The sequence below is a fragment of the Coregonus lavaretus genome (assembly GCF_964263955.1).
Source record: "Coregonus lavaretus genome assembly, chromosome: 23".
Lineage (NCBI taxonomy): Eukaryota > Metazoa > Chordata > Actinopteri > Salmoniformes > Salmonidae > Coregonus > Coregonus lavaretus.
Genome location: NC_140010.1, coordinates 42,889,291 through 42,903,410, shown reverse-complemented (window position 1 = coordinate 42,903,410; position 14,120 = coordinate 42,889,291). Strand labels below are relative to the sequence as shown.

The 14,120-nt window shown below is 42.5% G+C and overlaps 1 protein-coding gene across 1 annotated transcript in view; it reads right to left on the bottom strand.

The window, feature by feature from the left end:
- The window catches only part of pex5lb (peroxisomal biogenesis factor 5-like b), a gene marked incomplete at both ends in the record, with an annotated part of 122,508 nt that extends 109,833 nt beyond the window's left edge, over window positions 1–12,675 (bottom strand). The window contains 1 exon segment of the mRNA XM_084188034.1: window positions 12,661–12,675. Coding sequence (XP_084044160.1) covers window positions 12,661–12,675 — 15 coding nt within the window.
- Between the last annotated feature and the right edge of the window lie 1,445 nt (window positions 12,676–14,120).

Below are 14,120 nucleotides of genomic sequence, written 5' to 3'. Positions count from 1 at the left end.
TATTTTTTTATAACCCAACCCTGATCTGTACTTCTCCACAACTTTGTCCCTGACCTGTTTGGAGAGCTCCTTGGTCTTCATGGTGCCGCTTGCTTGGTGGTGTTGCAGACTCTGGGGCCTTTCAGAACAGGTGTATATATACACACTGAGATCATGTGACAGATCATGTGACACTTAGAATGCACACAGGTTAACTTTATTTAACTAATTATGTGACTTCTGAAGGTAATTGGATGCACCAGATCTTATTTAGGGGCTTCACAGCAAAGGGGGTGAATAAATATGCATGCACCAGTTTTCCGTTATATACAGTGGGGAAAAAAAGTATTTAGTCAGTCACCAATTGTGCAAGATCTCCCACTTAAAAAGATGAGAGAGGCCTGTAATTTTCATCATAGTACACGTCAACTATGACAGACAAAATGAGATTTTTTTTCTCCAGAAAATCACATTGTAGGATTTTTAATGAATGTATTTGCAAATTATGGTGGAAAATAAGTATTTGGTCAATAACAAAAGTTTCTCAATACTTTGTTATATACCCTTTGTTGGCAATGACACAGGTCAAACGTTTTCTGTAAGTCTTCACAAGGTTTTCACACACTGTTGCTGGTATTTTGGCCCATTCCTCCATGCAGATCTCCTCTAGATCAGTGATGTTTTGGGGCTGTCGCTGGGCAACACGGACTTTCAACTCCCTCCAAAGATTTTCTATGGGGTTGAGATCTGGAGACTGGCTAGGCCACTCCAGGACCTTGAAATGTTTCTTACGAAGCCACTCCTTCGTTGCCCGGGCGGTGTGTTTGGGATCATTGTCATGCTGAAAGACCCAGCCACGTTTCATCTTCAATGCCCTTGCTGATGGAAGGAGGTTTTCACTCAAAATCTCACGATACATGGCCCCATTCATTCTTTCCTTTACACGGATCAGTCGTCCTGGTCCCTTTGCAGAAAAACAGCCCAAAAGCATGATGTTTCCACCCCCATGCTTCACAGTAGGTATGGTGTTCTTTGGATGCAACTCAGCATTCTTTGTCCTCCAAACACGACGAGTTGAGTTTTTACCAAAAAGTTATATTTTGGTTTCATCTGACCATATGACATTCTCCCAATCCTCTTCTGGATCATACAAATGCACTCTAGCAAACTTCAGACGGGCCTGGACATGTACTGGCTTAAGCAGGGGGACACGTCTGGCACTGCAGGATTTGAGTCCCTGGCGGCGTAGTGTGTTACTGATGGTAGGCTTTGTTACTTTGGTCCCAGCTCTCTGCAGGTCATTCACTAGGTCCCCCCGTGTGGTTCTGGGATTTTTGCTCACCGTTCTTGTGATCATTTTGACCCCACGGGGTGAGATCTTGCATGGAGCCCCAGATCGAGGGAGATTATCAGTGGACTTGTATGTCTTCCATTTCCTAATAATTGCTCCCACAGTTGATTTCTTCAAACCAAGCTGCTTACCTATTGCAGATTCAGTCTTCCCAGCCTGGTGCAGGTCTACAATTTTGTTTCTGGTGTCCTTTGACAGCTCTTTGGTCTTGGCCATAGTGGAGTTTGGAGTGTGACTGTTTGAGGTTGTGGAGAGGTGTCTTTTATACTGATAACAAGTTCAAACAGGTGCCATTAATACAGGTAACGAGTGGAGGACAGAGGAGCCTCTTAAAGCAGAAATTACAGGTCTGTGAGAGCCAGAAATCTTGCTTGTTTGTTTGTAGGTGACCAAATACTTATTTTCCACCATAATTTGCAAATAAATTCATAAAAAATCCTACAATGTGATCTTCTGGATTTTTTTTCCTCAATTTGTCTGTCATAGTTGACGTGTACCTATGATGAAAATGACAGGCCTCTCTCATCTTTTTAAGTGGGAGAACTTACACAATTGGTGGCTGACTAAATACTTTTTTTCCCCACTGTATATTTTTGAATTCATTGAAACAAGTTATTTTTTCATTTCACTTTACCAATTTGGAGTATTTTGTGTATGTCTATTACATGAAATCCAAAAAAAAATCAATTTAAATTACAGGTTGTAATACAACAAAATAGGAAAAACGCCAAGGGGGCTTAATACTTTTGCAAGGCACTGTCCATAAGGATTCAGACCCTTTGCTATGAGACTCAAAATTGAGATCAGGTGCATCCTGTTTCCATTGATCAACCTTGAGATGTTTCTACAACTTGGAGTCCACCTGTGGTAAATTCAATTGATTTGACATGATTTGGAAAGGCACACACCTGTCTATATAAGGTCCCACAGTTAACAGTGCATCTCAGAACAAAAACCAAGCCATGCGGTCAAAGGAATTGTCCGTAGAGCTCAGAGAAATGATTGTGTCGAGGCACAGATCTGGCGAAGGGTACCAAAACATTTCTGCAGCATTGAAGGTCCCCAAGAACACAGTGGCCTCCATCATTCTTAAATGAAAGAAGTTTGGAACCACCAAGACTCTTCCTAGAGCTGGCCGCCCGGCCAAACTGAGCAATCGGGGGAGAAGCGCCTTGGTCAGGGAGGAGACCAAGAACCCAATGGTCAGTCTGACAGAGCTCCAGAGTTCCTCTGTAGAGATGGGAGAACCTTCCAGAAGGACAACCATCTCTGCAGCACTCCACCAAATCAGGCCTTTATGGTAGAGTGCCAAGACGGAAGCCACTCCTCAGTAAAAGGCACATGACAGCCTGCATGGAGTTTCCCAAAAGGCACCTAAAGGACTCTCAGACCATGAGAAACCAAGATTGAACTCTTTGGCCTGAATGCCAAGCGTCAAGTCTGGAGGTAACCTGGCACCATCCCTAAGGTGAAGCATGGTGGCAGCATCATGCGGGATGTTTTTCAGCGGTAGGGACTGGGAGACTAGTCAGGATCGAGGGAAAGATGAACGGAGCAAAGTACAGAGAGATCCTTGATGAAAACCTGCTCCAGAGCGCTCAGGACCTTACTGGGTTGAAGGTTCACCAACAGCCCTAAGCACACAGCCAAGATAACGCAGGAGTGGACTTCCCGGTAGGTCCAGTATATCCTGCCCCCCTCTGTCTGCAGTCTCCTGTCCTGCTCAGATCACAATCCCCTGCCTTATTTGGTAGGCAGTTGCCTAGCCCGCCAGATTTAGAGCTTCCTGCCCTACTATGCCCCAGGTTTGTGCCACTAGGTTCTCAGTCCTCAGCCCTCGTCGACCCTCAGTCCCTAGCACTAGGTCCTCAGTCTTCAGCTGTACTAGGTCTGCTGTCTCCAGACCTAGTCGGCCCTCCGGGTCTAGCACCAGGTCATCATCAGGTTCCTGACCCGCTAGGCTCAGAATTACCAGTCTCTCCAGGAGGCCCAGATCCAGTTTCCCTGCCAGGCCCAACGTTATCAGCACTAGGCTCCCAGACTTCAGCCGTTCTAGTTTTGCTGTCTCCAGCCCTAATCGGCCCTCAGTCCACTACTCCGCCATACTTTAGGTTCACTGCCATACTAGGTCCACAGCCTCTGCCCTCAGTTGGTCCGAGACACCCAGCCTCAGTCGGCAAGCAGTCAGCTCCCTCATTGCTACAAGCCCAGTCTCCTGTCCCGCTATGCTCCGAGTTATCGGCCCCTCTAGGTCTGCAGTCTCTGCCCCTAGCCAGTTTGTAGCCCCCACGCCGACACCCATTCGCCTGTCCTAATGCCAGGCATCAAGTTCCCTAGTCAGCTTGTTTCTTTCCCTGCTAGGCCCTCAGCCCCCTGACTTGGGGGACCCACCGTTTCCTGCCCCTGGATCCCTGATATGCCTCGCCCAGGGGTCCCCACCTGCTCCACCATGGTAGCCATCGCCTTCCTATGCAACAGTACGTGAGCCACCTCCTTAAGCTGTGGCCAGCCTCCGGCATCTTACTCAGCGCCCACGGATGGGCCCCAGCAGTCATGCACCAGCTGAGTTAGAGGATCCTCCGCCTCCCCTGTGGCGTTCCATGGGGCGGCCCAGGACTGTCTCCACATCTCTGTGCACCTCCCTCATGGGGCGGTCCCTAAGCTCCTTACGTGCGTTGGTGCCGGCACCTTCCTGGCCCCCATGGTTCTCCAGAGCATTGTTTCCCAACTCCAGTCCTCGAGTACGTCCAACATCACACATTTTTGTTGTAACTCACCTGATTCAACTCATTGAGGGCATGATGATTAGTTGACAAGTTGATTCAGGTGTGCTTGTCCGGGGCTACAACAAAAATGTGTACTGTTGGGGGTATTCCGAGTAGTTGGGAAACACTGCTCTAGAGTGACACTGGCTATCAGCTGCCCCTCTAGTTCGGCCAGACATATACAAGGACTCGCTCTTGTCCGGTCCCTTCGCTGCTCTCCCCTGTGCATCAAAACTAACTACAACAGTTCACAACAAGTAATATTCAAAGTAATTCCAAGTGTGTCTGTGTGTACCTAATGTATGTTGGTGAAGAAGAAAAAGGAATAAACCCCTGAAAGGATAATAATCTGCCTTGTTCTTACCAGACATCCTGTAGAGGGCCAGAACCTAAGTTAATCAGCTCAAGTGTACTAGCGGGTGAGGGCATTCACAGCCGACCGCTCAGATGGGTACCAGCCAACCGTTTTTTCACACACATTTCCTATTAGTCTATCATCCGGTAATCTGAGGTTCAGCAACCGACTCCAATCGATCCACAGGTCTATGGTTGCGATACAACCTTTCCTTTAGACAGCACCTCTCTGGCTCCCCCTCACTCCTCTTTCTCTCACTCTGTCCATCTCGCTCTCTATCCAAATAAGCACACGGCATCACACAAAATGGAAGCACAACCACACATTGATACAAGTGATGTGTGATCCTGTAATAACACAATCTCCCAATTTGATTAAGTCCACTTATTCAATATAACTTCATAAATCACTGTCATAAATGTCTCACCCTTTCGTATCAAGTGAGGGCTTCCAAATTATGTTGTGCCATTGCATTTGTATAAATGTAGTTGTTTTCTCCAGTTTCTTAACATGGACTGAAAATCCTGATATCGCTGCGCTTAATTCCCTATGAAAAAAGAAAAGCAAACATTGACGTTGCGTTATCTTTCAGAGGCCACAATGTCATTAGTGGGACTTAGCACTTAAGCCAGAGCTTGACTATGTGTATCTTCCATTAGGATGGTTAGGTTCATGTGCACAGATGCAAGCTTCCGTTGCTCCAAAATCACTACATGACAATAACCTTCAGTTTGACAAAGATGGCATTCTCAGTTTTCCATGACATAAATGACATAATTCAAGACGGAGATTGTGCTTATAACACATTTATAGCATGTTAATCCTACATAATGATATTAGTTTCACTTCAAGCACTGCCCAGAATACAAGCAACCTTATATATTATTGTTCAACAGCTTTGAAACAGCCAATCAATAACATCAAACCTCTGAACAATGACGTGTCAGACTGGATGCTGGTTAGATTGTGTGAACATTTTCTTTAAGTGTTATGCTTTACTAGTTTAAATCAGAGATTGGTCAAAGTGATTTTTCCTCAGCGCAGGTATGAAAAGGGTTAACTTAGCATTGGCTGAACAGTCAAGTGGAACCACATTGTATTGTCCCACAGTTTTAAAGATTGAGACCTCTGGGAACAAATTACGGAGCCCCAATGCACTTAACAGCATGTAGTTGTGGATGGAGCATTTTCGCTGTCCATTTTCTTATCTGAACATTCAGAGAGACCGCAAATCATAGTGTGTTCTGGTCGTATTGGTTGTTTTCTTTGAAGCTGTGTTTTCACCTCAAATCATTCTGGTGGTCTACAAATGCACAGAGACATTTAAAGGGTAGGTTCACTTTTTAGACAGTTAGGATAGAGGCATATGGTTTGCATGTTCCAAATGTGTGGCCTAATCACATCTTAGTAACTTCGAATCATGATTTGTCTATACAATTTTTAAAATGCAAACCATGCCCTTATCACCCCTATTGGTTTTTGGTTAGGTGGTGACTAACTTTCTGTTGGTCAAAAAGGATCTTGTTCAAAGCACTTTTTTACCGGTGCTGGATTATGCTGATATTGTCTATATGCAGGCCTCAGCAAGTACCTTAAAAACTCTGGACACAGTGTATCGTGGTGCTTTAAGATGTATTACAAATGCTAAATCTCTCACCCATCACTGTGATTTGTTTACAATGGTGCAATGGACCTTTCTCTCCACCAGGAGGCTAAAGCATTATTACACTTTTGTGTACAAAGCATTGATAGGGCAAGTTCCTTTGCATCTCTGTTCCTTGCTGACCAGATCAGTCACTCAACAGTCTTTGTTCACATTTGCTGCTTTCCTTGTCTGTTCCTAAGGCTAGAACTGAGATGGGGAAACAATATTTTTCCCATAATGCCCCTTCATCCTGGAACATGCTTTAAAATATATTAAAGTTAGGGAGTTAGTGTCCTTGGCTGTTTTTAAGACTCTGATCGACGACACTGTTTTTGACAGCGCCAGTTGTTTGTAATCTTCAAATGTATCTGTAACACTGTCTTTTGTGAGTATTTTGTATTTTATGTACACACTGCTATTTCCCTGTATTGCCTTCTTGCCAGGTCGCCCTCGCAAAATACGTTTTTAACCTCAATGGGTTTTTACCTTGTTAAATAAAGGTTAAATAAAAAAATAAAAAATAAAAACTTTAGCTATGGCTATTTAAACAAATCTGAATCCAGGACTTCAAAACTGTCTGAAAAACCATGAATGTCTAAAAAGTCAACCTACCCTTTAAAAGCACCAGCAAGACCCAGCCAGGCACAAGGCCTGGACCTCCGACTCATTGAGTCACCAATATGAACATTTAGCTGAAAAATCATTAATTGTTTAGCCTAAGTTAAACGCTTTTAGCACATTGTGCCGCCCGCACCTTTTCATTTTCACAATTGTTTTCTCTTCAGGGGCACCACCTTGACATGGCCATTAAATTCCTATCAAAGCGCTGGGTCAAATCAACCTCGAGCCATAAACTGCAGGAGGGAGGACATTTATGAGTTAAGCTGGGTCTCACCATCTTTTCTCCCCCTAAAGCTCATTCTTCAGCCCACAAAAATAGCCAACTTCAGCTGTTGTGTCGTGCTCTCCCTTTGCCTCTTAAAAGTAAAATAAAAAGTCTCAAAACCCCATGATTGTGTAATGAAACCATGAAAAGTAGTGCACCTAAGCTGAGATCTGGTGTTTGGAGGGTGTTTGAATGTAAAACCCAATGTAGTGCTTTTATACACAGCATGTGTTTTAAAACAGAAATGAAGTACTCTGAAACACAAAGTGGTTCTTCAACCTGAATATTGGTGTTTTTAAGAGTGTTGTGAAAACACTTTCAGGGGATTCAGTGCATGTAAAAGGCAGCATCAAAACACAAAAACAATGTTTCTCATACAATCAATGGTTTAGAAATGCAAATGGTATATAGCCTAAATATTGACTGATGATAAGGGCCTATGGAGAATCTTTTTTTGTGGAATTCCACCTTTATTTTTTCAATGCTTTATTTAGACAGATTGGAAACAGGAGGGGTAGTAAGATGGCACATTGTTGGAATTTTACCCACTCAACCAGAAATTATTCTGGGGTGAATTGAAATTGACAAAAAAATTAAAATAAAATAAATAAATAAAAATGAATGCACGTCGTGCAGAGCCCGTGGTCTAGCAGTAACGCACCTGGCTTAGACACTTCACCTCTCTCCCTACTGAAGACCGGGGTTAAATTCCCCACTCCAACCATTGACCGGGGTTAAATTCCCTGCTCCAACCCTTCAATCGTTTCCCCAACCTATCTGTACCCCTCTGTCATTTCAAAACTGTCTCAATAAAGTGTCCAAATACCCCCCAAAATATATATATTTTAAATGTGTGCAAGTCATTTCAATGATTTGTTAATTTTATTTACCAAAAAGAATGTATGAATAAATCCAACTTATTAATATGTTGCTCAAAATGTAAGTATATTTCATGAGGAGAACCAAAGAGAGAAAATAGTGATTAAACTAATCACCTTGCATTTCCTATCTTGCCACGTAACTCTGTTTTTAGAGGATTGTGAGTAATTCAACATTTGTAGACTAGAAAAGTATATTTATATATTAGTATTAAGCTTGTTGTGCGATGAGGTGTAATGGATAATGATGAACGGATACCAAAACCATCAGGCAAATTGACACTCAATGAGGACAGCACCCATTCCCACATTCACGATTGTCAACAGAAGAGGCAAGTGCAGAATCCTCAAATCTTGCAGTTCAACCTCCAGTTAGTGCTGGTGGTTTGAACACCGTGCTTGACAATACCTGCCAAAATGGTATAAAATGGCAAATGATCAAATACATAAAACAATATTAAACAATAAGAGACTTCAGAAAAAGGGATCTAATTCTACACTAGACATGAATAAAAACATCATACTGGTGTTAAGAAGCTTTAGAGAGAGGAAACGACACCAAAAGAGAAGGCATCTAATTCTGCACTAAACGGGACTCGAAACAAAAAAAGTTAAATTTTTTCTGTTAGTGCTTCCAGTCCCTGGCAAGGTGTTGCACAACACTTGATTTAGTAGTGTTACAACAAACCATTTAATGTTTCAAAACATCTCAGGATGATGCGTTTCAAAACTCCAGCATAGTTAAGGTTGTCTCCTTCAAGTCTGTGGCACCGCAGTTGCCACTAGTTTTGGTCTTACAAAGCGCTTCATTTTAACAGTGCACTCTATACATCACCAACCCTCGAAGGCCAGAGTTTGACACTGATGGAAATGGACAAGTATGCAGCCAATGCTTCTTCCGTTACAGATGACAGAGAGACAGACTATGTGTATAGAATAGCTATCGGTCAGACCTACATGACATACAGCCATGTGAGGTAAAGGAACAGATCAATCTAGGGGGACTGAACAGGAAAACATACACAGACAGGTTATTTCGCATCCATTCTATAGTATAGAGAGGAAAAAAATAGCCTACATGCCTGCCCTGGGTCAATACACCCATTCAAGTGCATGTAAGAAGTGAAACATTCTCCATTTTGAATTTTCACCATGATCAGAAATGAAATACTTCAGTAATATAGATTCTCATTGTTCCTCTCTAACTTTCCATTACATAGTACATAAGAAGCACCAGTGAAAGTTGTGTTGTGCAGATTATGCACCACCACTTCTTTGGGCAGGGTTACTCAAAGCCTTGAGGTCCAGAGTACTTCTTCTCTTCCTGGTAGTTAAAGGGGCAGTGCAGTCAAAAACCGTGATTTTCCTGTTTAAAAAAAATTTGATTTCCACAATATGAGGTCTAAATAACACTCTGAAATTATGAAAATGGTGATAATGCCGTTTTGTGTAAGAGCTGTTTGAAAAAAATGCCTGGAATTTCAGCCTGTTCAGGTGGGATGAGTTTTTGGCCCAGATCATGACATCACAATCTGATCTGATTATTCTTACCAATGACCAGTCATCTTTTATTTTCATATGGATTCTCCTACTTTGAAGGGGTAAAGTCTAGACCCCTCAAACTCAACTCTGGGCCTCGAAGATAGTTCCACTGCATTTTTCCATTGTTCCAATCAGGGACTGATTTAGACCAGGGACACCAGATGTGTGCAATTAATTATCAGGTAGAACAGAAAACCAGCAAGCTCAGGACCTCGTAGGGTAAGAATTGAGTACCCCTGGTCTAGACGATCCTATCCGCCAATCAGGGCTGTGTATGTAAATATATTTAAATTTGTATCAATACGCCCACACAATCAGACTGAGAATTACAATGGCAAAAAGACGCTCAGGGAAATAACAAAAAATATATTTGGAGTTATTTTCATGAAATAAACAAACAGTGACTTAGACATACAGTGATGCTTTAAAAATAAAATTAATGTCTGCATGAGGGGGGGTTTAAGTAATTGATTACCTTCACTGATTGTACTGAGATTCCCTCATCTGGTTTCAGAAAATTCAACAGTACTTCTGGCCCGTATTCACAAAGAATACAGGCACTGGCTTCAAGGTTCTCACTTAGTGTCTCTTCTCAGTACTCAGGTGTATTTGCCCTTCCACCCTGACATTGCATCAGTATACTGTGCATTGAGTATTCATGTTAGTGAGATAAAACTTGATGGCTGCCAAATAGTGTCCCGTCATCTTTTTTGCCTCCGCATGGTTCGAGGAGCATTGCGATATAGAAGGCTACTAGATGATGTGTAGCAATACAAGAGTGACGAAAAATGCACTTCCTTGGAATCTTCCAATGGGCATAAAATCAAATGCTGCCCACCTATCATGTTTGCGAACTTATTCATCATATTCAGTCAGGGATCGTTACTCAAGATAATTCTTATCCAGTGTAAGTCTTTGCCTTGTCAGAATGCTTTTAAAAGATTAGAACACATAGTGCAGCTAAAAGGATGATCTAAAAAAGGCTTAAAGTGAAGTACCTGTGAAATCAGTATGTAAGGGTTGCTTTATTTTCAGAAAAGCGGATATACAGTACATTTTGAAAGGATTCAGATCACTTAACTTTTTCCACATTTTGTTACGTTACAGCCTTATTCTAAAATGGATTTTAAATAATAAGTAAAATCTACACACAATACCCCATAATGACAAAGCAAAAACAGTTACCTTATTTACATACGTATTCAGACCCTTTGCTATGAGACTCGAAATTGAGCTCAGGTGCATCCTGTTTCCATTGATCATCCTTGATGTTTCTACAACTTGATTGAAGTCCACCTGTGGTAAATTCAATTGATTGGACATGATTTGGAAAGGCACACAACTGTCTATATAAAAGCCAAGCCATGAGGTCGAAGGAATTGTCCGTAGAGCTCCGAGACAGGATTGTGTCGAGGAACAGATCTGGGGAAGGGTACCAAAACATTTCTGCAGCATTGAAGGTCCCCAAGAACACAGTGGCCTCCATCATTCTTAAATGGAAGAGGTCTGGAACCACCAAGACTCTTCCTAGAGCTGGCCGCCCGGCCAAACTGAGCAATCGGGGGAGAATCGCCTTGGTCAGGGAGGTGACCAAGAACCCGATGGTCACTCTGACACCGCTCCAAAGTTCCTCTGTGGAGATGGGAGAACCTTTCAGAAAGGACAACCATATCTGCAGCACTCCACCAATCAGGCCAGATGGAAGCCACTCTGGCTGAGTGGCCCAGCCAGAGCCCGGACTTGAACTCGATCTAACACCTCTGACGAGACCTGAAAATAACTGTGCAGCGGCGCGCTCCATCCAACCTGACAGAGCTTGAGAGGATCTGCAGAGAAGAATGGGAGAAACTCCCCAAATACAGGTGTGCCAAGCTTGTAGCATCATACCCAAGAAGACTCAAGGCTGTAATCGCTGCCAAAGGTGCTTCAACAAAGTACTGAGTAAAGGGTCTGAATACTTATGTAAATGTGATATTTCAGTTTTGTATTTTTTATAAATAAGCAAACATTTCAACAACAACAAAAAACTGTTTTTGCTTTGTCATTATGGGGTAGTGTGTGTAGATTGAGGAAAAAAATCAATTTCATCAATTTTAGAATAAGGCTGTAACGTAACAAAATGTGGAAAAAGTAAAGGGGTCTGAATACTTTCCGAATGCACTGTATAAGTGAGTACTACTTTTCACAGGCACAGTCATGATAGCTTACCTTAGGATGTTGTGAAGTGGTCCACTACTAGAAACCAAATCATGACTCACTCAATCCAGAGAACAGCATGTTAAACCGGAGTTTAAATCACTAAAAGACAAGTCTGTCTCACTCAGTTGATAGAGCATGGCGTTTGCAACGCCAGGGTTGTGGGTTCGATTCCCACGGGGGGGCAGTATGAAAAAAATAAAATAATGTATGCACTCACTAACTGTAAGTCGCTCTGGATAAGAGCGTCTGCTAAATGACTAAAATGTAATGTAAATGTAACGTTATGTGGGCATTCTGTGGCTGGTTCATATAGACTGAGTGTACAAAACATTAGGAACAGCTTCCTAATATTGAGTTGCACCCCCCTTTGCCCTCAGAACAGCCTCAATTTGTCGGGGCATGGACTCTACAAAGTGTCGAAAGCCTTCCACAGGGATGCTGGCCCATGTTGACTCCAATGCTTCCCACAGTTGTGTCAAGTTGGCTGAATGTCCTTTGGGTGGTGGACCATTCTTGATACACAAGAGAAATTGTTGAGCATGAAAAACCCAGCAGCGTTGCAGTTCTTGACACAAACCAGTATGCTTGGCACCTACTACCATACCCCGTTGAAAGACTCAAATCTGTTGTCTTGCCCATTCATCCTCAATGGCACACATACACAATCCATGTCTGAAGGCTTAAAAATCCTTCTTTAAAACAGGTCTCCTCCCCTTCATCTACACTGATTGAAATGGATTTAACAAGTGACATCAATAAGGGATCATAGCTTTCACCTGGTCAGTCTGTCATGGAAAGCGCAGGTGTTCCTAATGTTTTGAACACAGTGTATGTTAATGTTTTATCACGCTTGCAAAAACCACTTAATTCCTATCTTCATTCATCTTTTGTTCGCACAAAAAAAATGTAGAGTAATTCAATTTACTTCCATAAAATGTCCTCAAGCAGTCTGTAGGCTATATAATCACATCGTTTTTTCTAGGTTATGTAGCCTACACATGTCATATTATGGCGTGAAAAACTGGCTTTTGGAAGACTGCTTTTAAAATCGTAAGCTTACCTGCACCTGGTACATATTCAGTCAAATATGAGGATTGTTGAAGTCGAATAGGCTAGTTCAGCACTTGGTTGCTGAACCTTTTCACCACAGAAGGCTTCGACAGGCGATGAGCTGTCCCTTGCTCTGGGACTGAACACGGAGTTGAGGCTCTGTTTTCGTATCCAGCTAGCTGCTACCCCATTGGTGACGAGAGGTCCCGGACCACTAGTCAACGATCGGCGTTTCTCAAACCACTAGTCAACGATCGGCGTTTCTCAAACCAGCCAAATTATTATCACAAACTAACGTATTGATTCTGAAAGGGGCCTGGGTCATGTTCCCAATATTTACACAATTCTAAATAGGATTTGCTTCAAAATTGCAGCAGAATTGCGCTTGACCATATCTTCTTTCGAGGGAAGAATGAACGGAGCTTCCGTTGTCCCATCCCCTGAAGAGCCAGCGCGCTCGCTCTAGCCTACTCGTCGGCTCACGTGCCCTCCCGAAATGAACGAGAATACAGGCTGAATCAACGTGAGATGTCGTTAACCCGAGATGCTCTTTTGATAAGACGCGGCAACATTAATATTTTATGACATTTCATAACAATTCCCGCTCACAGTTGTTTTTACCCCCCAAAAATGATATTCTTCTATTTTGCTCTATGTAATTTTCCACTAGTCTACCAGAAGTGATAAAGAGTTAGGTTTGAGTGAAATAACATTAAGAATCATAAATCAACCTCTCAACTGAGGCAGCCTAATCAATTGAGTCCTTGTTGGCAGCAGCTGAGATCTTAACTTAGCCAAAACATGCAACAGTGGAGAGCAGGCAGGCAACCATGCCCCAATTTGCTCAGACAAGAATAGGAAACAGTCTAAGTCCATTGAACTGAGAAATGTACTTTCCCTATTCATTCGGTCCCCTGTGATTTTCACTGCAAAATTATTTACTGTATAAGATCTCCTTGTGCAGTGGCAAGAGAATATCAGGCATCCCAGTGAATACTGATGTGGCATGTATTTAATTGAATTGAATTTATCATAATGAAAATGTGCTCTCTGTATTTTGCATAATATGTTGGCATATCTTGGTTTATTCTTCGGATCCCCATTAGCTTTTGCCGAAGCAGCAGCTATTCTTCCTGTTGTTGTGTGTTCATGTTATGCCTCTCTAGACTATGACATTTTTTCACTTCATCTGCGTAGAAAATACATGTTTACACTTCCTGTATCAATGACTAAAGACCCTATTGACCCATATTTGCCCACATCATTATACTTAGGAAGGAAGATGGTTTTGTGTTGTTGATTTATAGGCTCAAAAAGACAACTGTTCGCATGCCTTATATTACTCCAGGTGATCCTGATGGAGGTGGAGTTACTTATTCAATGCAGATTTATACACAACAGTACATTAGCGCTTATAAGGGCGGTTTCCCTGACACAAATTAAGCTTAGTCCTGGACAAAAAGCTATTTC